The sequence below is a fragment of the Balaenoptera physalus genome, assembly GCF_965194825.1.
Source record: "Balaenoptera physalus genome assembly, chromosome: 3".
Taxonomy (NCBI): Eukaryota; Metazoa; Chordata; class Mammalia; order Artiodactyla; family Balaenopteridae; genus Balaenoptera; species Balaenoptera physalus.
In genome coordinates this window covers 79,785,803-79,810,845 of record NC_138890.1, presented here as the reverse complement: position 1 = coordinate 79,810,845, position 25,043 = coordinate 79,785,803, and the positions used below count along the sequence as shown (strand labels likewise).

The 25,043-nt window shown below is 37.6% G+C and overlaps 1 protein-coding gene across 2 annotated transcripts in view; it reads right to left on the bottom strand.

The window, feature by feature from the left end:
- The window catches only part of DTWD2 (DTW domain containing 2), a 194,552-nt gene extending 173,842 nt beyond the window's left edge, over positions 1-20,710 (bottom strand). Inside the window, exon 1 of one of the 2 annotated variants that reach the window (XR_014261913.1) lies at positions 16,895-20,710. Coding sequence is in view for 1 of the 2 variants with exons in the window: in XM_082455802.1 (XP_082311928.1) it covers positions 16,895-17,112 (218 nt within the window). In the remaining variant the exon portion in view is untranslated. The remainder of the gene's footprint in view (positions 1-16,894) is intronic. The other variant, XM_082455802.1, reaches the window with a different exon arrangement.
- Between the last annotated feature and the right edge of the window lie 4,333 nt (positions 20,711-25,043).

The following is a 25,043-nucleotide window of genomic DNA, read 5'->3' as shown; positions in this document are numbered from 1 at the left end:
CTTCTTTTCTCAATAAGGTTGTAGAAATAAATACGTAGGCTTTCTGTCAGACTAGGACTGACTGGCTTCTGAAGTGAATGCTGTAAAACAGGGGTAATCTGTCACTCTGGGTATGCTATCTTTGACAGCCTGCAGGGAAATAAAATTATATCTGACATATGACTAGAGATGCTAAAACCTACAAAAACATCTTCCAAAAGTTTAATTAATATTTGAAAGTTTAATTAATTTCTAACATAATAGTCACTGAAAGCTATTTTTCTCATAGTACTAATAAGGCATACTTTAAAGATTAACGAATACGGGACTTCCCTGGTGGCACAGTGGATAAGAAACCACCTGCCAATGCAGGAGACACAGGTTTGATCCCTAGTCGGGGAAGATCCCACATGCCGCGGAGCAACTAAGCCCGTGCGCCACAACTACTGAGCCTGTGCTCTAGAGCCCACGTGCCACAACTATTGAGCCCACGTGCTGCAACTGTTGAAGCCCCCGCGTCTAGAGCCCGTGCTCCACAATAAGAGAAGCCACCACAAAGAGAAGCCCACGCAATGCAACAAAGAGTAGCCCCCACTTGCCACAACTAGAGAAAGCCCGCACGCAGCAATGAAGACCCAACACAGCCAAAAATAAATAAAATTAAATCTTAAAAAAAAAGAAGATCAGTGAATAGATTTACAAGAATCACTATCTTAAAAAGAATTTATTTTACCCACTAAACAAAAGCAAATGTAGAACCCAGAAAGATAACGCACCTCAAATTTTCCAACACTGAACAAAAAATTTTTAGTCCCATAGAGTGAAAAAGCAAAGAACAAAGAGTTTCATTACTTTTCAATAGATCAGTTGAATAGATACACTGCATTACACATAAAAATGGCAACAACTTTCTAATTTTAAAACAGACTTTGAAAAACGAAATGCCACAGTGCCCTCTACTGTCACTTTAAATAAACAAATAATCTGTAAAATAAACTCTAGGTTTTACATTTTTGAAACTATATCTAATATAATCAATGAAAGAAGAAACAGTTTTTCATTATTAATATAATATTATAATAAAATTTCATCTCATAAAGAGAAGCAATCTCAACCATGTCTGATTGCTGCAAGTGTAAAAAAAATGATATTCTCATAACCCCTTAAATCTGTTTTTTATCACTACATTATTTTATTTTATAAATGCCTTCAGTAGAGGAACAATAGACTTAGAAAAAAAAATCACTGTCATAGGAGAGGAAGTAACTCTCTAAAGACAATAATATCTTTAGATGAGACATATTGACCTAGGCATGCTTAGAAGAGTGGTATCCAAAGTGAGTTAAGTAAAATATCCCAATGGGGTGCAAAAAGATAGTATCAATGTTATCACTTCTATTTTTAATTAAACAACTAATATTTAGTACATAGAATAACACTCCCTCTGTGGGATGTATATCACATGGTAATGTGTCAGGATATGCAGTATCCTAATAGAAAAGAAGGAGTTTCAAAACATGAAGTGTTAACAACAGCACCCTCAAAGAAACTATATGTACCCACAAAGAGTCTATACTGAAGAAATTCTAATTACATAATCACAAATAAACAAGTATATGGCAGAGCTGTTCCTTTCTTACAGCTACTTCAAACTCTTCATTAGAGTTAATAAATCTAATCAGATGACAATAACTTTAAAAAGTAGAAATTATAAAGATTATTTGAACTGTGAAATCACATCTTACTATCAGTAAGTTACTATCATAAACCTTACTGTAAGTATATATTATGTCTCAAAAATACTAAATAATAAGACTAGGACTCCATCACAATTAGTAAAACATTTTTAAATAGTTTATTTCACCATTATCTCTTCCCTTTTATCTATGTTCTTTTATGGTTTAAGAGGCAAGTCATACATTAGTATATGATAAATGTATATTATCATAGATAAATATGTATACCTATTAGAATTACATCCTAAATATTTTAACCAACTGTGGTATGTATTCAAAATAATTTAGAGATCACTGGCCTAGAGATAAGCTTGTTCCTACTACAAGATCTATAACTAAGAAAAATTTTAGTAAGTGTTATTATAATTAAAGAAGCCTTCAGAGGAGCCAGATGCTTGGAAAACAAAAGCCTTGTGTCCAGAGAGATGACTATATACAGCATCTATATAAAGCCCCTACTAGAGCTGCAATGACAAAATGACAGATCAACTGAGAATCTTGTCATAAAGTAATCATCTATAGTCAATTATCCTATTATTTACTTTGTCTTCTTATATAGAAATAAAACAAATATAAAAAAATAAACATCTTTCTTAATAGCAAGTTAAGTAAATCACTCTTTGCTCTACAAACTCTTTATACTTTCATAATTTGTCTTAAATATTTATTACATAGACATGTTTTCCCTCACATTCAATTCACTATGAATTCTAGAAGAAACAATTTCTTAATTATTTTTCTATGACCCAAGCTGTGCCTTTACTGGATACTGAATTAATAATGATTGAATGAACAAAGACTACCCATATGATTCATCAAATTAAGCCTCCAGGTCCATGTGCAGCAGAATTCTATGCTCCTTAGCCATTGGTCAACTAAAGGGAACAGCATGAATGGCCATCCTGACAAGCAAGGAGTCAGAGGTTAAATTGTCCCAAGGACCAGCTATAGCTCAGTAGAGATATTTTACAAAGAATAGCATAGAATGAAGGGACCATGTTACTAGAAAACATTTTCATTTTCTTTATTCTTTCTTCTCCTTTCCCTTGCCTAAAAGCTGTCTATATTTTAAAATGCAGATTTGGAATACCTGATTTATTAAGGAAATATTCCTCCTAAATTTATATAAAGGTCCATTTCTTCAAAAGAGAATTGAGAATTTTCTTTGATATAAGAGAGAAAAATACATAAGGTTTAAGATAGGGTTACTTTACTACATAAGAGAACACAATAATGCTATGAATAAGCCACCGATTTTGATGTCCCTAAAAAAAGTATTTTTCATCAATGGAATATTTATTTGTAGCTGGAAAGTGAGTATTTTAAAAGTCCTAGGATTATAAAATTTCCATCATGAGGCAATTTAATTATGGTGACCTGCAACATTAACACATGCAAAGTTATTTACTTGCCCTTAATCTCTGAATCTAGAAAAACAACCCAAACAGGGAAGAAGTTGACTAACTACAAAATAAACCAATTTCATAAATAATAATAATGATAATTCATGGAGGAGAAAAAGAACGAGGGAGGAGGGAGAAAAAGAGGGGAAGGAAGAAAGGAGAAGGAAGAGGAGGAAAGAGAAAAAGATAAGAGATGAGAACAAGGAGGAAAGGGAAAGAGGAAGAGTTTAACAACTGCACAACTTTGTGCATATGTGCATATGCTATAGGCACTATGCTAAATACTTTACCTTCATTTAATTCTTACAAAACCTGTCAAAGAAAGGTAGTATTATTGCCCTAATTTACAGATGAAGAAACCAAGGCTATGAAAGGTTAAATAACTTTCTCAAGAGAAAACAGAGCTGGGGCTAGAACGCTGTTCTAATTCCAAAGTGTATGCCCTTAACCAATACATTTTGTTGATTCCATAAAAGCATTTAATGTCAATGAAAAGTCTAAACATAACTCTGTAGAGCTGCCCTAGGTCCCAGAAGGCCTAGCACTAAAATTAAAATATTTGGTGATAAATAAACCTAACAGTCTGAAAGAGACAAGGAAGAAGCAAAAAGTCAAAGTCAAAGAAAGCTCAAAGAAAGAACATTCCATCCAAAAGCAGTAGAATACACATTCTTTTCAAGTGCATATGGAACATTCTCCAGGATAAATCACATGCTAGGCTACAAAACAAGTCTCTACAAATTTAAGATGACTGAAACCATATCAAGCATCTTTTCTAACTACAAAGATATGAGACTAAAAATCAAGTACAATAAAAAAAAAAATTGCAAAAAACACAAACACATGGACACTTAACAATATGCTACCAATGTGTCACTGAAGAAATCAAAGAGAAAAGCAAAAAATATCTGGAGACATATGAAAATGGAAACACAACAATCCAAAATCTATGGGAAACAGCAAAAACAGTTCTAAAAGGAAGGTTTATAGCAATACAAGCCTATCTCAGGGAATAAGAAAAATCTCAAACAATCAATCTAGCCTTACATCTAAAGGAAGTAGAAAAAGAACAACAAAACCCAAAGTTAGTAGAAGAAAAGAAATACCAAAGATCAGAGCAAAAATACAATTGATCTTTGAACAGCATGAGTTCAAACTGCGTGGGTCTCCTTGTACGCAGATTTTTTTCAATAAATTTGTATTACAGTACTACAAGATCTGTAACTAGTTGAATTCACAAATGCAGAACCACGGATAGGAGGGCCAACTGTACAGTTATGTGCAGATTTTCGACTGTGCGGAGGGTTGGCACACCTAACACTTGCGTTGTTCAAGGGTCAACTGTAAATGAAATAAAAACTAAAAAAAAAAAGAAAATATCAATGAAACTAAGACTGGTTCTTTGAAAAGATAAACAAAATTGATAAACCTTTAGCCAGACTCATCAAAAAATAATAATAAGTGGACCCAAATAAATAAAATCAGGGACTTCCCTGGTGGCCTAGTGGTTAGGATTCCAGGATTTCACTGCAGTGGCCTGGGTTCAACCCCTGGTTGGGGAAAATCCTGCAAGCTGAATGGTGCAGCCAAAAAAAAAGGAAATAAAATCAGAAATGAAAGGGAAGAAGTAAAAACCAACACCATAGAATAAAAAGAATCATAAGGGATCACTATGAACACCGATATAATACTATATACACCAATAAAATGTACAACTTAAGAAAAATGGAAAAATTCCTAGAAACATACAATCTCCCAAGACTGAATCAGGAAGAAACAGAAAATATCAATAGACTAATTAACATCAACAAAATAGAATCAGTAATAAAAAAAATTCCCACCAACAAAAGTCACGGACCAAACAGCTTCACAGGTAAATTCTGCCAAACAGTTAAAGAAGAGTTAACACCTTTGCTTCCTAAATTATTCCAAAAATTTGAAGAAAAAGGAATGCTTCCAAACTTATTCTATGAGGCCAGCTTCAACCTGATACCAAAATCAAAGACACAACAAGAAAAAAATTACAGGCCAATATTACTGGTGAACATAGAAACAAAACTCCTCAACAGTGTAGCTGATTCACTTTGTTATAAAGCAGAAAGTAACACACCATTGTAAAGCAATTATATTCCAATAAAGATGTTAAAAAAAAAATCCTCAACAAAATATTAACCAACCAAATTCAACTATACATTAAAAGGAACATACACCATGATTAAGTAGGACTTACCTCAGGGATGCAAAGATGGTTCAATATCCACAAAGCAATCAGTGTGACAGACCACATTAACAAATTTAAGAATAAAAATCATATGATCATCTCAATAGATCCAGAAAAAGCTTTTGACAAAATTCAACATCAATTTATGATAAAAACTCTCAAGAAAGTGGATATATAAGGAACATATCTCAACATAATAAAGGCTTTTATGAAACACCTACAGCCAACATCATACTCAAAGGTAAAAAGCATTTTCTCTAATATCAGCAACAAGACACGGATGCCCACTCCCACCACTTTTATTCAACATAGCCCTAGCCACAGCAATCAGAAAAGAAGAAGAAATAAAAGGCATCCAATTTGGAAAGCAAGAAGTAAAACTGTCACTGTTCACAGATGACACGATACCATATATAGAAAATCCTAAAGGCACCACCAAAAAAACTATTAGAGCTAATAAATGAATTCAGTAATGTTGCAGGATACAAAATTAATGTAAAGAAACCTGTTGCATTCCTATACACTACCAATGGACTTTTAGAAAAAAAGTTTCAGAAAAAATTCCCATTTATAATTGCATCAAAAAGAATAAAATACCTAGGAATAAATCTAACCAAGGAGGTGAAAGACCCATACACTGAAAACCATAAGACATTGATGAAACAAACTGAAGATGACACAAGCAAATGGAAAGATATACCATGCTCATGGATTGGAAGAATTAATACTGTTAAAATGATCATACCATCCAAGGTAATCTACAGATTTAATGCAATCCCTATCAAAATACCAATGACATTTTTCACAGAACTGGAACAAATAATTCTAAAAATTTTTATAGCAGGACAAAAGACCCTGAATAGTCAAAACAATCTTGAGAAAAAAGAACAATCCTGGAGGTATAACGCTCCTTTATTTCGAAGTACACTACAAAACTACAGTCATCAAAACAGTATGGTATGGCACAAAAACGGACACATACATAAATGGAACAGAATAGAAAGCCCAGAAATAAACCAATTACTCTATGACAAGAAGGCAATAATATACAATTGGGCAAAGACAGCCTCTTCAATAATGGTGTTGAGAAACCTGGACAGCTACATGCAAAAGGATCAAACTGAACTACTTTCTCACACTATATACAAAAATGAACTCAAAATGGATTAAAGACTTAAATGTAAGACCTGAAATCATAAAACTTCTAAAAGGCCCGTGCACCACAACTACTGAGTCTGAGCTCTAGAACCCACGAGCCACAACTACTGAGCCCGCGTGCCACAACTACTGAAGCCCGTGTGCTCTAGAGCCCGTGCTGCGCAACAAGAGAAGCCACAACAATGAGAAGCATGCGCACCATGACAAAGAGGAGCCCCTGCTCGCCACAACTCAAGAGAGCCTGCGTGCAGCAATGAAGACCCAACTCAGCCAAAAATAAATAAATTAATTAATTAATTAATTAAATTTATTTTTTAAAATAAATAAATATATAAATAAAACTTCTAAAAGAAAACATAGGCTGTATGCTTTGACATGGGTCTTAGCACTATTTTTTTGGATACATTTCCTCAGGCAAGGGAAACAAAGGGATTACATCAATCTGAAAAGTTTTGGCACAGCAAGGGAAACTATTAACAAAACAAAAAGGTATTCGGAACTCTCTGTACTATTTTTACAACATGTAAGTCTAAAATTATTTTTCAGGTAAAATTAAATCAATCAGTAGCCAAATTCCAACTCCTATACTCCAAAAGAAAGTAATAATAATAATGAGTCATCATTGCCACTGTAAAACTTGTACATACTACACTAGATTCTCCTCTCAAAGAATTCATTATTTGTTGAGAGGGTGGTAAAAATGGATAAAGGGGGTCAAAAGGTACAAACTTTCAGTGATAAAATAAATTGCATATTTGAAAGTTGCTAAGAGAGTAGATCTTAAAAGTTCTCATCACAAGAAAGAAAACTTTTCTTTAACTATTTAAGGTGACAGATGTTAACTAGACTTACTGTGGTGATCATTTTGCATTGTATATAAATATCAAATCATTATGTTATAAACCTGAAACTAATATAAGGTTATATGTCAATTATACCTCAATAAAAATATAAAAAAGAATCCATGTTTTGCTGGAGCAATGGTAATTGCTGCATTTTTTCAGTGATTTCTTTCTTTGAGGGTTTGCATTAAAGATTCAATTTCAAGTACATTAAGGGTGATATATATGCTTTGTTAACTACTCAGATAACTGTGTACCTTCAATTTTGTGGAAATTGGAACTCTTGTACATTGCTGATGGGAATGTAAAATGGTTGCAGCTGCTATGGAAAACAGCTTGGCAATTCCTCAAAAAGTTAAACACAGAACTACCATATGACCCAGCAATTCCACTCCTAGGTATATATCCAAAAGAATTAAAAGCAGGAACTAGAATAAATATTTGTATACCAACGTTCATGGCAACACTATTCACAATACCCAAAAAGTGGAAACAAACCAAGTGTCCATCAACAAAAGAATGGAAAACAGATAAATTAAGATGGCATATACATACAATTCAGCCATAAAAATGAAATTTTGATATATGCTATAACATGGATGGACCTTGAAAGCATTATTCTTAGTGAAATGTCAGACAGAGAACAAATATTGTATGATTATACAAAGTATCTAGAATAGGTAAATTCATAGAAACAGAAAGGAGAATGGAGATTACCAGGGGCTGGGGGGAGGAGGGGATGAGAAGATATTATTTAATGGGTACAGAGTTTATACTGGGGATGATGAAAATTTTCTGGGTATAGATAGTAGTGATAGTTACACAACATTATGAATGTATTTAACGCCACTGAATTGTACACTTATAAATGGTTCAAATGATAAATATGTTATATACATATTAACATGATTTTTTTTTAAATTGACCTGCCAAGTAACAGATTTACATTAACAAGTAGATAATACACATCTCTTTTTTTTAAGACTTTTTTTTTTTACAGCTGTTTTAGATTCACAGCAAAATTGACGGGAAGCTACAGAGATTTTCTATATACCCCCTGCCCCAAGACATGCATAGCCTCCCCATTATCAATATCTCCCATCAGAGTGGTACATTTGTTACAAATGATGAACCTACACTGACAGTTTGCATAGACTTTTAAAAATAATTTCTAACTCTCTATTGAGTCTCTGTTGAGTCACGGTCATTATATTTTTTTCCTTTAATTCTTTGAACCTATTATAAGAGTTGCTTTGAAGTATTTTTCTACTATATCCAAAATCTGGATCCACTCAAAGACAGTTTCTATTTGCTGTTGTTTTCCCTGTATGTGAGTCACACTTTCCTGTTTCTTTGCATGTCTAGTAAGCTTTGGTTAAAAACTAGACGTTTTAGACAGTATAGTGTAGAAACTCTGGATTCTATTTAATTTTTCTGGCTGATGTTCTTTGGAAACTTGCCTGGACTTAACCTGCAGACTCCCTCCTCTTGTAGTGTGGAGTCACTGGTATGTCTGTTCAGTATTTTTTTCTTTTTTTAATTCTTATTTTTATTTATTCCTAGGGGTCACACCTGTGAGATCAGACACATTTCTATCAGGTCAATCTCTCTAACTCTTTGCAAGGTCAGGAGAATCATTCCAAACCTTTCCATTTTTTTCTTTGATTAATCCTGGAACACTTCTACTTACTTCACTTCACTGCTCCCTTTTTCCCCACAACTTTTCCACTAGGCTTCCAGCAGATGAAAAACAAGAAACAAGCAAACTAAAAACTCAGCAGAGAAAAAAAAAAAAAAATCCTATCAATCAATAATACCTTCAAATCTGCCTTTCTAATTGAAATGTGAAGAGCCACCAAGTGAAATGAGAAGCTGACCATAGGCAGGTAAAGGATTCAGGAGGTAAAAGGTGGACCTTAAAAAAGACAATAAAATTGCCCATCTCAAAATAATTAAAAATAGCCATGGACAAAGGAAAAGGAAAAGGAAAAGAATCTATGGATTAGAAGAAGGCAAAGGAACACCTCACTGGAAGTATGTATTCTATGCAACAGGAAAACAAAGAAAGTCATACTGTTCATTTCAGTATAATTCATTATTACGTGATGCGGTAATGAAAATATGAAAGTTAAAGCAGCCCTGCCTCTACTACTCACCTGACCTTAAGAATATATAAAAGAGAATAACTATTTAAGTCACAAAGTTGTCTTATATAGTAAATAAAAACGTACATGTAAGAAAGCACTTTGTAACCTGTGAAGTCTTTTAAAATAATGCCAAATTTATTTAGACACAGAGAACAAACAGGTTGTTGCCAGAGGGGAGGTGGGTGAGAGGATAAGTGAAAAAGGTGAGGGAAATACAAGATGTACACACTTGTAGTTACAAAATAAATGTTACCTGTATGAAATGTACAGTGTGAGGAATACAGTTGATAATTATGTAATATCTTTGTATAGTGACAATGGTAACTAGACTTATCGTGGTGATCACTTTCTAATGTATAGAAGTATCGAATCACCATGTTGTACACCAAGAACTAACATAGTGCTGAAGGTCAATTATACTTCAAGAAACAAACAAACTTAAAGGAAAAGATCAGATTTGTAGTTACCAGAGGCGAGGAGTGGTGAGAGCAGGAGAATTGGATGAAGGTGGTCAAAAGGTACAAACTTCCAGTTGTAAGATAAATAAGTATCAGGGATATAATGTACAACATAATATAATTAACACTGCTGTACATTATAAATGAAAGTTGTTAATCAAGTAAATCTTGGGACTTCCCTGGTAGTCTAGTGGTTAGGATCCGGCACTTTCACTGCTGTGGCCCAGGTTCAATACCCAGTCGGGGAACTGAGATCCCACAAGCCACGCAGAGCGATCTAAATAAATAAATAAATAAATAAAGTAAATCCTAAGAGTTCTCATCACAAGGAAAAATTTTTTTTCTCTTATTTTTTATCTACATAACATGATAGATGTTCAATAAACTTAATCATTTCATGGTGTATGTAAGTCAAATCATATTGTACATCTTATACAGTGCTGTATGTCAATTATATCTCAATAAAACTGGAGGAAAAAAATAAAATACATTACATATTTTTAAAAATAAATGAAAAAGACAAATTTTAGACTAGACTATTAAGGAATATATTCTCTCACTACATAAGCACTAACAGAGCTATGAATTATTAATTTGGGGCAAATGTAAACATACTTAAAAAATTAATGTGCTTTGATATTCTTTGAAGAAAACTTCTATCTATCACAAGGTAATAATAATGTTCTTATTTTTCTTGGGGAAAATAAATCAAACATTTAGAAAGCTCTAAAGTGGTTTCTTAAAATTGGTCACTCCTCTTTGGAGACTTAATTAAGAAAAAAATTTCCTCTTGAGATATATCATCTTTGCTCAACTTTGAACATATGATTAGCTTGCACAATAATTTGTAAATCAGTTAGCTTCCCACATATCTTAGGAACGAACTAGTTCAAAGAATAAACATATTTTCTATATTAACAAGAAATAACAAATTAACTTAGTTAATGCACAAAGAATTAAATTTGCAGACCATCAAAATTTTTACCCTAAAAATTACCGTCAATAATCTAGTTTATTTTAAATTTACCAAAACAGTTGGTTTTCTAAGTGTTGATACCAATTCAACAATCTTAATTATTGTAAACTAATTGCTTTGGGAATTACCATTTTTCACTTCTACCTGCAAAACCTGCAGACTGATTTACCCTCTTGCTCAGGCTGACCAGCCCACAATGACGTACATAAGACCCAGATCAAAAAGCAAATGCCTATGAGAGGCAGGCAGTTAATCATAGTTGAATTAAGCAGGAATGACTGGGAGCAATGATGATCTGGACAGATCACACCCAATCTAAAGGCACAACCAGGGGCTTCCCTGGTGGCGCAGTGGTTGGGAATCCGCCTGCCAATGCAGGGGACATGGGTTCGAGCCCTGGTCCCGGAAGATCCCGCATGCCGCGGAGCAGCTGGGCCCGTGAGCCACAATTGCTGAGCCTGCGCGTCTGGAGCATGTGCTCCGCAGCAAGAGAGGCCGCGATAGTGAGAGGCCCGCGCACCGCGATGAGGAGTGGCCCCCACTTGCCACAACTGGAGAAAGCCCTCGCACAGAAACGAAGACCGAACACAGCCATAAATAAATATAAATAAATAAATTAAAAAAAAAAAAAAAAAAAAAAAAAGATTGTTTAAAAAAAAAAAAATAAAGGCACAACCAATACTCCGCGCAGCCAACTACTGCTCAGGAAGTTGGCCCCCGAGCTGCTAGATCTTCCCATTCTCACAGAAAACAGAAATCTGGATTTTGATATAAAACACCTTCATTTTTAACTATTAGCAACTGGTAATTTAAAACTGGTAAAAATATAGTTTTAAACAAAACATCCATGGGGCTGCCAGTTTGTGGCTCCTGTATTCTTCTTAAACACCTGCAACCTTCCCTGCTTGGCTTTCTCATTATTTTCTCCCCATCACCTTCTTCTCCAGAATAACCAAGCCTAAAGAATACGGAAAAGGCTAAGACATGGAATAAAGAAGTAGACGTTGTTAAAGGGTACAAAGTTGGAACTAGAAGGGGAATAAATGCTGGAGATCTAATGCACAGCATTGTGATATAGTCAACAATACTGTCTAATATACTTCAAAGTTGCTAAGAGGCTACATCTTAAATCTTCTCAGCACAAAAAAAGAAATGATAATTAGGTGACAACAGCTAACCACTACCAGTGATAATCATACTGCAATACATAAATGTATCAAATCAATAGGATGTACACCTTAAACTTATATAAAATTATACAACAAATATATCTTAATTTTTATTTTAAAAAAAAGGAGCTAAAGAACACCAAAGCTCAGGAATCTTGTTACTAAGCTTGAAGTAAACATACTTCAGCTTAAAAAGTATGAAAATCAGAGCTACTCCTGCAGCCTTAGTGGCTCCACTTCAACTAGTGACTACATCCACTCAGCAAACAAAATCATAAGGCTTCTTCAGCAAGCATGGAGCATAGAGCAAAGCCAAGCGTTTGCAAGAGCTTGGGAGCCAAGCGGACTGGAGCTGGAGACCCAACTCTGCTACTTGATTGTTACCTCTACCTTCTTATCATTTAAAAGCTAATGATATCATCAATTCTAGAATGCTGTTATGAGAAATAAATAAAATATTATACATAAAGCACCTAGGCTTGGTGAATAACCTGCAGATGACCAGTGCTTAATAAACAGGTGCTAAATATATTGATGTGGCTTGTTATAATCCTTACAACTTTGTACTTTTTTTAAGAAGAAAGCACTGGAGAGAGAAAAATTTCTGTCTCAGGGCCTATCTGTGTCAGTCTGTGTACATGTTCTCCCTGCTGTCTTCCTCCCTCAGACAAATTAAAAAATACTCTGTATTTAGACATTATTCCATTATTCTTATGATCAATGAATTTCAAGTGGTTTCTAACTCTTGTCCTCAGGCAGGAATATAAACAGAAGAGATAAAAAAATAATTAAGATGTCTGGCATTTTACTGGAATAAGGCCCTAACTCTTCCCAGTCAAGCCTTTTACCATTGTATCACCATTCAGTTTGCATTTTTCTTAATATATAAAACGGAGTACAAATTGTGATAAAAGCCACCTATAGAAGTCAAGTTGTAACCTCCATTCAAATATAAAAATACTTCAGTGGCTGTTTTGTTGGGTTCTAGTGCTTTAGGCTCAAACTCCCTAACACAGTTTATTTGGCCCTTCCCAGTGCAACCACCATTAATCTCTGCAGCCTCATCTCTCCTTCCTTTCTGCCAAGCTCTCCAAATACACTGTACTCTATAGAATGTACTCCTGTACATGCTGTTCCTTCTAACAGGGACACACTTTTTATAAAATCTGTATCTTGCAATAACAAATTAGTTTGGGATCTTTTAAAGAATATTTCATTAATGTTTAAGATATGTTGTATTTCTAACGAGCAAGATTCTGCTGAGAAGTTAAATTGAGTTTGCACCTCCTGAACAAAACCAATCTCTAGAACTCTTTAGGCTGTGACAATTATAGTAATGTGTTTAGAGAAATGAATAGCGTTTTAAATAAATGGCCAAATAATTGTGACTTACTGATCACCCAAATCTAAGAATGCATTTTAATTTTAAAAACTATTATAAGCATAAATGTAAAGAAGTTCACTCAGGGAACTAGTTAAAACCCTAACCGCCTAATAAAATAAAATATAAAGAGCTATAAATATTATACTGATGACACCTAAATATTCTCCATAATTCTAGAACTGCACTCTAACCAATTATAACAAACAAAATGCATAGCATGCCAAGGGAGAGAAGAGTCTTTAAAAGGTAGAAAATTTCACTAGAAAAAACAGAGTGCAGAAATGTCAGAATGAATTATAATTCTAAAGGATTAACTAAATGAAACTGAAAACAAGCTAAAATCCAGCAAGTCATTTTTAATTTTTAAACAGTAGATCAGGTTAGAGGGTAGAGAGGGATGAAAAGGCAGAGGCAAGAGGATTTTTAGGGCAGTGAAAACACTCTTGTATGCTATCAATACTATAATAGTAGATATATGTTATTACAAATTTGTCCAAACTCAAAATATGTACAACACCAAGAGTGAACCCTAACGTAAACTATGGACTTTAAGTGATAATAATGTGTCAATGGAGTCCATCAATTGTAACAAATGTACCACTCTGGTAGGAGATGTTGATAACCGGGAAGCTATGCATGTGTAGGGGCAGAGAGTATATAGGAAATCTCTGTACCTTCCTCTCAGTTTTGCTGTCAATCTAAAAGTGCTCTAGGGCTTCCCTGGTGGCGCAGTGGTTCAGAATCAGCCTGCCAATGCAGGGGACACGGGTTGGAGCCCCGGTCTGGGAAGATCCCACATGCCGCGGAGCAACTAAGCCCATGCGCCACAACTACTGAGCCTGCGCTCTAGAGCCCGCGAGCCACAACTACTGAAACCCGCGTGCCTAGAGCCTGTGCTCTGCAACAAGGGAAGCCACTGCAATGAGAAGCCTGTGCACCACAACGAAGAGTAGCCCCCGCTCGCTGCAACTACAGAAAGTAGGGCACAGCAACAAGGACCCAATGCAACCAAAAATAAATAAATTAAATAAATAAATATTTTTAAAAATAAATAAAAGTGCTCTAAAGAATAAAGTCTATTAATGGGGCAGAGAGGAGGAGATCAGAAAAATTATAAATCTTTGCTAGCCATAGAAGACTAATTTTTAAACTATTATAACTAGCAGTTCTGAGTAGACTAAAAACTACATGATAAAGCTAGCATAATTTAGCTCTGGATTTGTATTTGAAACACTTTTCTTTCCATATCCTAGTGAGACCCCTTCGAAGCATTCTTTTTTTTTTTTTTTAATTTTATTTATTTATTTATTTTTGGCTGTGTTGAGTCTTCGTTGCTGTGCGCAGGCTTTCTCTAGTTGCGGCGAGCGGGAGCTACTCTTCGTTGCAGTGCACGGGCTTCTCACTGCTGTGGCTTCTCTTGCTGCGGAGCATGGGCTCTAGGCGCGTGGGCTTCAGTAGCTGTGGCTTGCGGGCACTAGAGCGCAGGCACAGTAGTTGTGGCACACGGACTTAGTTGCTCCACGGCACGTGGATCCTCCCGGACCGGGGATCGAACCCGTGTCCCCTGCATTGGCAGGCGGATTCTCAACCACTGCGCCACCAGGGAAGCCCCGAAGCATTATTAAGTGCTATCTCCTAACAACTTTAGAAAACTTATTTAAATAAATTGTATTCACACACCCCTTCTGTTCCAACACACAGTCTCTTTTAGACACAAATTATTTACCCTTGTCAAAGGTCTACTGAGTATCTACTGCACATAGTACATTCAGAAAATATAAGATCCTTACACTCAAGATCCTTCCTCTGAGGTCTTACAGTTCAGCTCTGGGAAAAGGTCAAAATGGCCCTGAGAGACTCCAAGTATGCAAATGTTAAAGACAATCAACGAGCCTGCCCTTCTGTTCCCCTTCTTGGAACACTTCTCTCTTGGTTGAATCCTTATCTTTCAAGTCTCAATATAAAGACTATCTCTTCACAAATCTTTGCTGACACCATCCTGCTATTTTCTATGGCAGCAACCCACTTCTTTCTTTCATTGCTGTTCTTTTTTTTTCCAATCTGTAATTACATATTTAGTTGCTTGTTTACTGGTTTATCATCTGTATCCAATAACAAACTGAACACTCTATGTGGACAAAGACTCCACCATATTACCAGTAATCAGCAAAGCACTCAGTACTCAATGATTAAATGAATGAGTACATCTGGTGCTCAGGAGAAAGGTCTGAGCTACAGAGACTGGGGTAGAGGTGATAACTTAGCCATGAAAAATGGTAAGATCACCTGTGAGAAGTGTATGGGGTTAGAAGAGAACCTAGAACCAAGACCTTGAGGTAGCCCAACATTTAGAGTTTTAACAGAACAGGCAAAGAAGACTAGGATACAGAAGTCAGATAAATCAAAGCGAAACCAAAGAGAGAGTGTTTCAAGGAGTATTTCAACTGCAGAATTCTGCCAAGAGGTCCAGTAAAAAGTGAACAGAAAATGATCCATTAGATTTCACCTCATTAAGGTTAATGGTGACCTTAGTGAGAGCCATTTCAGAGCACGTAGGATCTGAGAACAAATTACAGAGTGATTCCCAGGTGAGGAAGTAGACACTATCTAATTGTTAAAAGTGTGAAGGACAACAGAGAGGTAGTAACCAAGATAAATGATCCTGAACACCCAGGAGGTAAATATAATAGTATATCTGTATAGCATGAGATTCAAACAAGCAGGGAAAGCAATCCTCACAATCCTGAAAGTACACCAGCGTAATTCAATGCTCAAATAATGTTAATTGTTGGTGTTGCTAGTTAATAAACTGTCTCCCCATTAGACTATAAATGACCCAGTGAGCGCAGAGATAACGTATGTTTTATCCATGCCTAGGTTCCTAGGAACCTAGAACAGTGCCTGCCACACAGTAGGTGCTCAATAAATATTTCTAAGTGAATTCATAATTCTGAATACAATCTCAACTACTGTAATAGCCACCTTGATTGTCTCCTCTGATCCATTTTATTTTTTTTTACTGTGAGATGACTATGTCACATAAGCATAAACGTGTTTTTACAAATATTACTGTCATTACGCCTTACTTCCCCAGCAGACGCTCAAGCTTCTTGACAGCGGAACTTCTGTCTACTCATCCCATGACCCTCTCAGTGTCTTGCAGGAAGTAAGGCTAAATAATCCTGAACCTGGAGAAATGGCTTCTTACTAAAGAGCTGTGACAGGTATTTCACAGCGATTCCAAGGTCAACCAGTGGACCCTGCCGCCCCAAGCGCGGAGATGCCAGAACCGGCGCTCCCCCGGACTGGAGCCGCAGCAGCCGCCTCCCCGGCAGAGGGCGCGGCAGCCACCGCGACACACAACCCCCTCCAAGTCGGCCGCCGGCCTCAGTCCCCGCCCCCGCCCCCGCCCGGCGATCACCTGCAGCGGCTGCACTCGGGCCTCCGCTCAGCCGGCTCCACGGGCAGTTCCCACAGCCCGTCCGCACTAGCCCCGTCCGCCTCCGCGTCCAAGGCAGTCGCCGCCGGCGCTGAGCCGCCCTCCCGCCGCTCCTCCTCGTCCGGCTTCTGAGAGCTAGAGGCCCCGGGTAGCCGCGCAACGGGGTCCCTGGGTGTTCGCGCCTCTTTCTGTGGCTCCATGGCAGGCGCTAAGGTCCGACCGTCACATTGAAGCCCCGCTGCCGCCAGGGGGCACCACAAGCTGGAGAAACCAGCCTGCGCCGCCTGGCGCCACGCACGCACGCCACGTACGGGGGGCGGGTCTCCGAAGCCCAGGCTGGAGACCCCGCCCCTCAGCGGACAAAGAATGAACCCATTGGTCTGTCCCCAGTGGGCCAGTTCACCTAGAACCCGGAAGGAAAGTGTGGATTGTTCTGGGGAGCAGGTGAGGTTAGGAAAGCGTCTCGGGGAGAAGTAAAGAAATCTCCTCTGAAAACACCTCAGGTGGCAAACTTGAATGTACTTTCTTTATTTTCACCCCTTTAAAAGTGAAAATAAAATGGAATTCTGCGTTTTCCGCCTTACGATGGCAGTTTAAGAATTAGCTGGGTGACCGCGCGCAACAAAGACCCAATGCAGCCCAAAATTAATTAACTAGGTAATTAATGTAAAATTTTTAAAAATAATTTTTAAATTTTAAAAAATAATTAGCTGGGTGAGTGCGCACAGCAGTCTCAGTATCTGATGTACTTGATCAGCTTGTGTACTTGTTTCAGGCTTACAAAGGGGAGGTTGTACCGATTGAAAGTTGAATTCACGGCTGGTCTGCCTCAGCGGATTTCTTGCTCTAGAAGGGCAGGGACCTGTGTCCTGTGTCTTGTACTTGGTATTTCTACTCGTCATCAAGCATACTATTTTACGCTAGACACTAAACATTTGTTTAAATGCGGTTTTTAAATTGTCCGAGGCCCCTAAGATCCAAGGCAGTAAGAGAGCTGAGATTTCATGTATGAGGGGAAAAATAAGCCACAGAAAGATAACTACCTTGCCCAAGTTTTTACAGCTCTTGAAAACAGCAATATAGCCCGCAGTTTTTTAAAAGCCAGAATGAACTTCGCGTTAGAATTAAAGTGGCACTACTTCTTGCCCTATATCGGTGCTGATTCTTTTCATTTATTAATACTTTGTTACTTCTACCAACATTCATCGTTTTAAACAAAAAAATTAAGTTTTCACCAGTCATATGAGCTAAGTTTTGCAATCATAATTATCTTGATTCTAGAGCTATGAAAGATTAAATATAAAACAAAGTAGATTTATCACTAACAGTAATAGAGCAGTATAGTATTTCTTAAAGTGTTTATCTCACTATTAAGTTTTTAGTCATCTTAAAATCAAGTCTGTATATAGAAAACAGGGCTATTGTTTTCAACTTTCCTGCATTCTTCTCCTCTGGAAATGGCACCTGTCATTTATTTTGGGGTACTCTAAGGGAGGATAGAAAAAGGCTGAAAAACCTGCCTGGTGATGGATGTAGGATGGGAGAAAAAACTGGAACTTAATGCCAACTGGAGTTGGGAGATAATGAAATCCCAGAGACTATAGAAAAGGAGGTGAATCAGAAAATAAAGAAATATGGCTGCAGATTTAGGTTGGAGAACCAGTTCTTTAACTACCAAAATTAAATTCTCCTGTGACAACCCTTAAACTCTCGTCTCCAATCTCAAGATGGGGAATGTTCTCTTAAGTCATTTAAGGTCACTCCAGACTCCCAACTATGAGTTATGTGAGGGCAGGTGAGTCCTAACAAGCCTATTTATATTTGGCTTTCTCTTTTAATACCCCACATGAGATCACTGGCTCTACCCATCAAAGTATTCAAAATCCAACCATTTATCTCTCCTACTACTTCTGCCCTGATTCAAGCCCCTGTCATCTCTTGCCTAGACTATTGCCATAAGCACATAAGTGGTCCCCTGCTCCATCCTTGCTTCTCTGTAGTCCATTCTCCCAGAGGTTGACCAGAGTCAAAGAAAACTCCCATGCGGGAGGGATACAGCCAGAGCTGGGAGAAAAGAGAGTCATTTTTCTCTCTGGAAGCAAGAATCTAGGTTTATGAACCCTGACCTTGAGAAGCCTGAGGAAATGTATCACCCATCCAGCGAGCTGCTACTTTATGTTACCAGCCTGGGACAGACCCTGGTATCAAAATAAAGACGGTCAGTGACCAAACCTCTGAGAAATACCAAGACACTAGGAAGGCAAGCAAAAATTCCTTTAAGGGATGCAACCAACTTACCAGTGCATCCATATTGCAAAATAATCTACTGAGATGTTAATTTATATTTTATTTATCTCCCAACTCCTAGTAACCAGACCATTATGATTCTTTGCTTCAAGGGAGTTTGAGAGGTAAAAACAGATTAGAGATGACCTCAGTATCAGGCCTGATGTCTGTGCACATGTATGTTAGGGGTGAGATGGATGTGTCCTTAGGATAAAAGCAAAAACTGTTATAGACTGTTAGAGGGAAGATTTCCCCTAACTGAGAAAGGGACAAAGGGTAACCAAAACCCCACTCCTAACCCCCCAGTGCTCCCAGGTAATGATGGAACATCCAGATTGGAGGAATGAGGGGATGACTTCCTGGATGCCTAGAGGAGATGAACCCTAGATCCCAGGTTTCCACCCCCCTTGTGAAGATCCTGCTGCTGCCACCAGACTACATGGGACCAAGAAGGCAGGGACTATGGCATCTCATTGGTAGCAGATGATAACGGTGATAACAGAAGGTCCAAGGGAGCCTCCCTGATATTTTGGCTCATGGTAAGATCCTTGGAACCTTGTGTGTCACCGGTATGGGAAAGGGCCTCAGTAACGTCTGGGATTGAATACCCTGCCAGCCCAACAGAATAAGGATTCAGTATTGGATAAACTTTGATTTAAATGAAGTAAAGACAAAACATTCCTTGCTGTATTACTTTTCTATTGCTGCTGTAACAAATTACCACCAATTTAGTGGCTTAAAATAATATATATTTAGTATCTTATAGTTCTGTATGTCAGAAATCTAACAAGATCTCAAAGAGGTGAAATCTAGGCGGTGGCAGGCTGCATTCCTTTGGAGGCTCTAAGGCAGAATCCATTTCCTTGCTTATCCTTCAGGTTGTTGGCAGAATTCAGTTCTTAGTGGTTAGCATTTTCTTGCTGGCTATCCGCTGAGGGCTGTTCCCAGCTCCTAGAGGTCACACATGTTCTTTGACTTATGGAGGAGGCAAATTGTTATATTTACTAAACTTCTTAAAGTTTGTTGGGGCCCACAGCAGGCCACCCCGAAATGTGCCTCAATGGCATATTGATTATTTTGAATTAAAGTTACTTAAGAAATGACCAACGCAAGCGGGACACTCTGACCCTCCCTTCTGTCTCCCTGAAAGAATACCTATCTCTCATTTGAAAGGTGCACTCACTGCATATGAAGGTAAAAGGACATACTTCTCACCAAAGATTGGGAATTCAGGCCTAGAAGTCTATATAAACAAACCTTGTTACTTCTTTAATGTAATACCCCAAGCCCAGACTCTATTTAGATTCTTTACTAATTGGGCACCTAAAATCTGTTTCTTTGTCAATTCCTCGAGAATTTATTGTTTCTTTGTCTAAAAAATATAAAAGCCGCCTGCTTTGGCCACTTCTTAGGTCCATTTCTGTGGGACCTCCATGCACATGAATTAAAATTTTTTCCTTTTTCTCCTGTTAATCGGTCTTGTGTCAATTTCATTATTAGCCCAGCCACAAGAACTCAGGAGGGGTAGAGGAGGAAATTTCCTGCCCCCCCCCACCCCCGCCGAAAGTTGGTGAGCCAACCAGGAGGCTGGTTGGACCTTGCTTTCTGTCCTGAGGCTGCTGCAGCCAAGATATCATGGCACATATGACAAAGGCCTGTGGAAGGTAAGATTTCTTATCATATCAGCCTCCAGGATCTCTGCCTGCAAAGTCTGTTAGAAGGGAAAGTGGTGAGGGTCCCTCTTCTCTCTCTCCCTCTCTCTCTTTCAATTTAGATAAGCAAGAGAAAATATTTGTGGAGCTATTTCCTTGGATTAGCAACTCAAGAGGATTCTTTTCCTCCCAGAGATGGTCACCATTTTTCTTTGTCCCTGTCTATTGTGTTGTTGGTCATAAGGAGGAAGAAGCACAGGGCAGAACACAGGCATAAGCCTCATAAGCCTGCTGTTAGAGCCAGTCTCACAGGCTAGTGAGTTAACTAACAGCTCTTACCAGGTCGGTATCTATTGAGACAAACTTTGTTGTCAGTCCTCCATGAAAAACTGGATGACCTTTTTCCTTCCATCTTGTTCTATGTCCTGAAAGCCTGGCTTTGTCTCTAGTGAGAATATTCTTTCTGGTCTCCGCCATCCTAAAGGTGCACTTACCAGGGTGTACCTGGTGGCCAGTCAAAAAGACTGGTGTTCTGAGACATGAAGTCACAAGCAGCACTCTCTTTGTCATGCTGTGCCAGCTCTCAGGGGAATTGTCATAAGGGGTCCCAGTCCAAAAGGGGCCTTTGTCCTCGTGATCTTCATTGCTTGTTAGTGCAGAAAAGTCCTACTCCAGTAGCGCCTGCCCGGTGCCATAAATTAGTAGGTTTATGACTGGAGATGCCCTATATTTTTATGGGAAACCAAAGACACCATTTTCACTATACCATTCTTACCACCTGTAGCAACAAAAGGCTTTTACTTTCATAGACTAACTCTGGGAGTGAACTTTCTGGATCTTGTTAGGGTTATATACACTCTCTTCTGAGACACCTCTTGAGTCTTTAGTTAAGCCATAATAAAATGCTTATTGGTTTGAGTCACTATTTGAAATTAATACAAGATTCTACTCATCAATGGCCAGATGATGGATCCTTTAAATTGGCTGTATTTAAAAAGAAAATATATTTTGAGAGCTCTCATCATAAACAGCTGTCATATTGGTACTTATGGGAGAATCAAAAGGAGAGAAAAGGTATAACAACTAGCCTTAAAGAAGCCCTTATTAAGCTGAAAGAACAGAAATTAGACTTGAAACAAAAATCCAACATAAATTTCCCTTCTTAAAAACTGCCCCATCTCCAACGCAATTCTCCAGACCCTCCTACAAACAATCAGGAAATAAATCAACTGCAGGCCAATATTCAAGGGCTAATAGAAACAACTGTCTGTGTCTCGTAAATGTCTACAAAACCAGAAGTACAACTCTAGAAGCAAGTCAGGGCCCACCTATCTTTACTCTTCTCAAGACCTTACCTATTCCTCTCAAAAAGCTTATAGGCATTATAAAAGATCAGAATATTGGAGCAAAATTGTCCTGTACTTAAGAAAAAAATTTTAATAATAATTACCCTAAGACTTATGATAATAGACAAATATACCCCAAAACTACTAGGAGAAAAGGGGGAATTGAAACAAGCAGGACACTCTGGGGCCCTCCCGGGTACAAAAGTCTTTCCGTGTCCCCTCTTTCTTTGATACTGCTCAATCTTGAGGGGAACAGGTGTTGGACAAGACAGGGAATAACATTTTGGATCGAGAGATTAAACATAAACTCGGCAAAGGAAATTCATTTTAGGGGGACTCAGTTTCAAGACTAAGTATGCTTGGCTCTGTTAGTAAATATATCTTGTGCTTTATGGAAAGATTGTACTATGAAGTAGCATATGTTTCTAAAAATTAAAACGTATTTGTAAGTTTGCCAAGCCACAAAATGTATTCAGTTCACACGTGTTTACTTCTTTATTTTCACTTAAAAAAATTAAGATTTCAGGGCTTCCCTGGTGGCGCAGTGGTTAAGAATCCGCCTGCCAATGCAGGGGACATGGGTTCGAGCCCTGATCCGGGAAGATCCCACATGCTGCGGAGCAACTAAGCCCGTGCACCACAACTACTGAGCCTACGCTCTAGAGCCTGCAAGTCACAACTACTGAGCCCACGTGACACAACTACTGAAGCCCGCACGCCTACAGCCCGTGCTCCGCAACAAGAGAAGCCACCATGATGAGAAGCCCGCACACCGTAACGAAGAGTAGCCCCTGCTCACCGCAACTAGAGAAAGCCCGCGTGCAGTAATGAAGACCCAATGCATCCAAAAATAAATAAACAATAAATAAATTTTTTTAAAAAATTAAGATTTCAAAGGATTAATAATTTTAATTAATATATGTGGTTAAAGCTACCAGATATAATAATAGAAATAGGATGTGTTTGGGAGTAAGAAGAGGTATAAGGTACGGCGATGTTTTTGTTAAGGAAAAAGAAAGTGATTTTGTCCAAGTGCGATTACTTCTAAGTGGGAAAGAAAACAAGAGACTAACTAACATGGACATAGAAAATTATAAAAGGTTTGTAAATAAAGGAATCTTTGGGAAGGAATTTTATATGTGTCTAGGACTGGATAAGACTGGAATGAATTTAATTAAGTAAATGAGTTTTAATAGCAAAAGTAAAATGGTGCAAAATTGGAATTTGGTTTTCTCTCTGTTAAAAAGACAAAGTTTTTTTCCCCCCATTGGTCTTCTCTTGATATTAATAAGAGATTAGGAAAGGTTTTTCATTACGTTTAAGTAATCTGCCTAGGAATAAAATAGATCTTATGTCTTGTCAAAATAATCACTTATGTTCTGTGGTGTCTTTGTCAGGTCTTTGATTACTTAAGTAAACCAAATCCTCTCAATTTTAAAAGAGCTAAGTTCTGCTCAGAACTATATAACCTTCTAAATTTGCCTATGAAATCTTTAATTCTTACTTTGGTTAAATGAATAACTAAGCATTGTTTCACAGAGACCTATTTAACTAAGCATTTTAAAACATTTTTGATATTTTTGACAAACTTCCCAAAAATCAAATTCTAAATGAAGTCTTTTTGACTTAGAACTAACTTTGGAATATGAAATATTTCATAGGGCCCCTGAAATATCTCAAAAATTTGTTCTCTCTCCTTATAAAAAGACAGAGATTAAACTAATTAGGTGTATTTGATACGTTAAATTACATAGGAAGAGTCATCAAATAAAAAGTAACATTAAGCCTTCTTTATGTTGTGTCTGTATAGATATGAATTATAAGTGTTCCAAAAATAATGTGAAATTCCTGGAAGTTGTATATGTCCTGGCATAAAATGTTGTCTGTCATCAAAATTGAGACTCACACTAAAGGGACTGAACCCAGGTATCAGGGAAATGCCCTAACTGACTTTCACTCAAAGGCAGCAACACCAGAATCTGTGAGGATGGTGACACGTGTGAATGAAGTCCATTCTGCTTCTGAAAAACAACAACAAAAAAAAATTGACTGCTTATTGCCAAACTTTTGCCATGTTGATATCCTCGTACCATAGCAACAGTCTGCTCCTGAATCAGAGAAATAAGATGGGTAAACAATAGCTATAAATTAAACAAAGAGTTGGGTTATGGGAAACCCAAGACAGCCACTTGATTTTTCCCAGCCCCGTGGCAAACCTCATTTTTTTTTTCTTGGATTCCTCCCTCACCACAGTTCACTTAAAATGACTCGAATTGTAAACAGACATTGGTAAGAAGATTTCTATAAAATTGCAAAAACAGGGACTTCCCTGGCTGTCCAGTGGTTAAGATTCTGTGCTTCCACTGCAGGGGGCGCATGTTCAATCCCTTGCCGGGGAGCTAAGATCCTGCATGTGGCATGGCGGAGGCCAAAAACAAGAAAAAAAAAAGAATGATAATATAAGTAAAAAAGGTTTACACCTAGTGTGTGATAACTTGCAAAAATAATTTTTAAAAAATAAAAATAAAATTGCAAAAACAGCCTATCAGCAATGTCTGACAGGTCAGGTCCATAATCCTGGGAAAAACTATTTTTGTCCCCAGAGACCTCAGACCTCCTTTCTCTGGTAACTTTGAACACCTACAGCTGAACTTCATTCGACTGCCACTTAGTATGGGTTATCAAAATGTTCTTGTTACTATATGTATGTTTTCCCAATAGCTTGAAGCCTTCCCTCGCTGCAAGGCCGATGCCCTCACACTGGCAAAGAGACAGTTAAAAAAAAAACATGTTTTCCAGTTGAGGTTTTCTGTAATCTCCAGTGATCAAGGTACCCACTTCACTGGG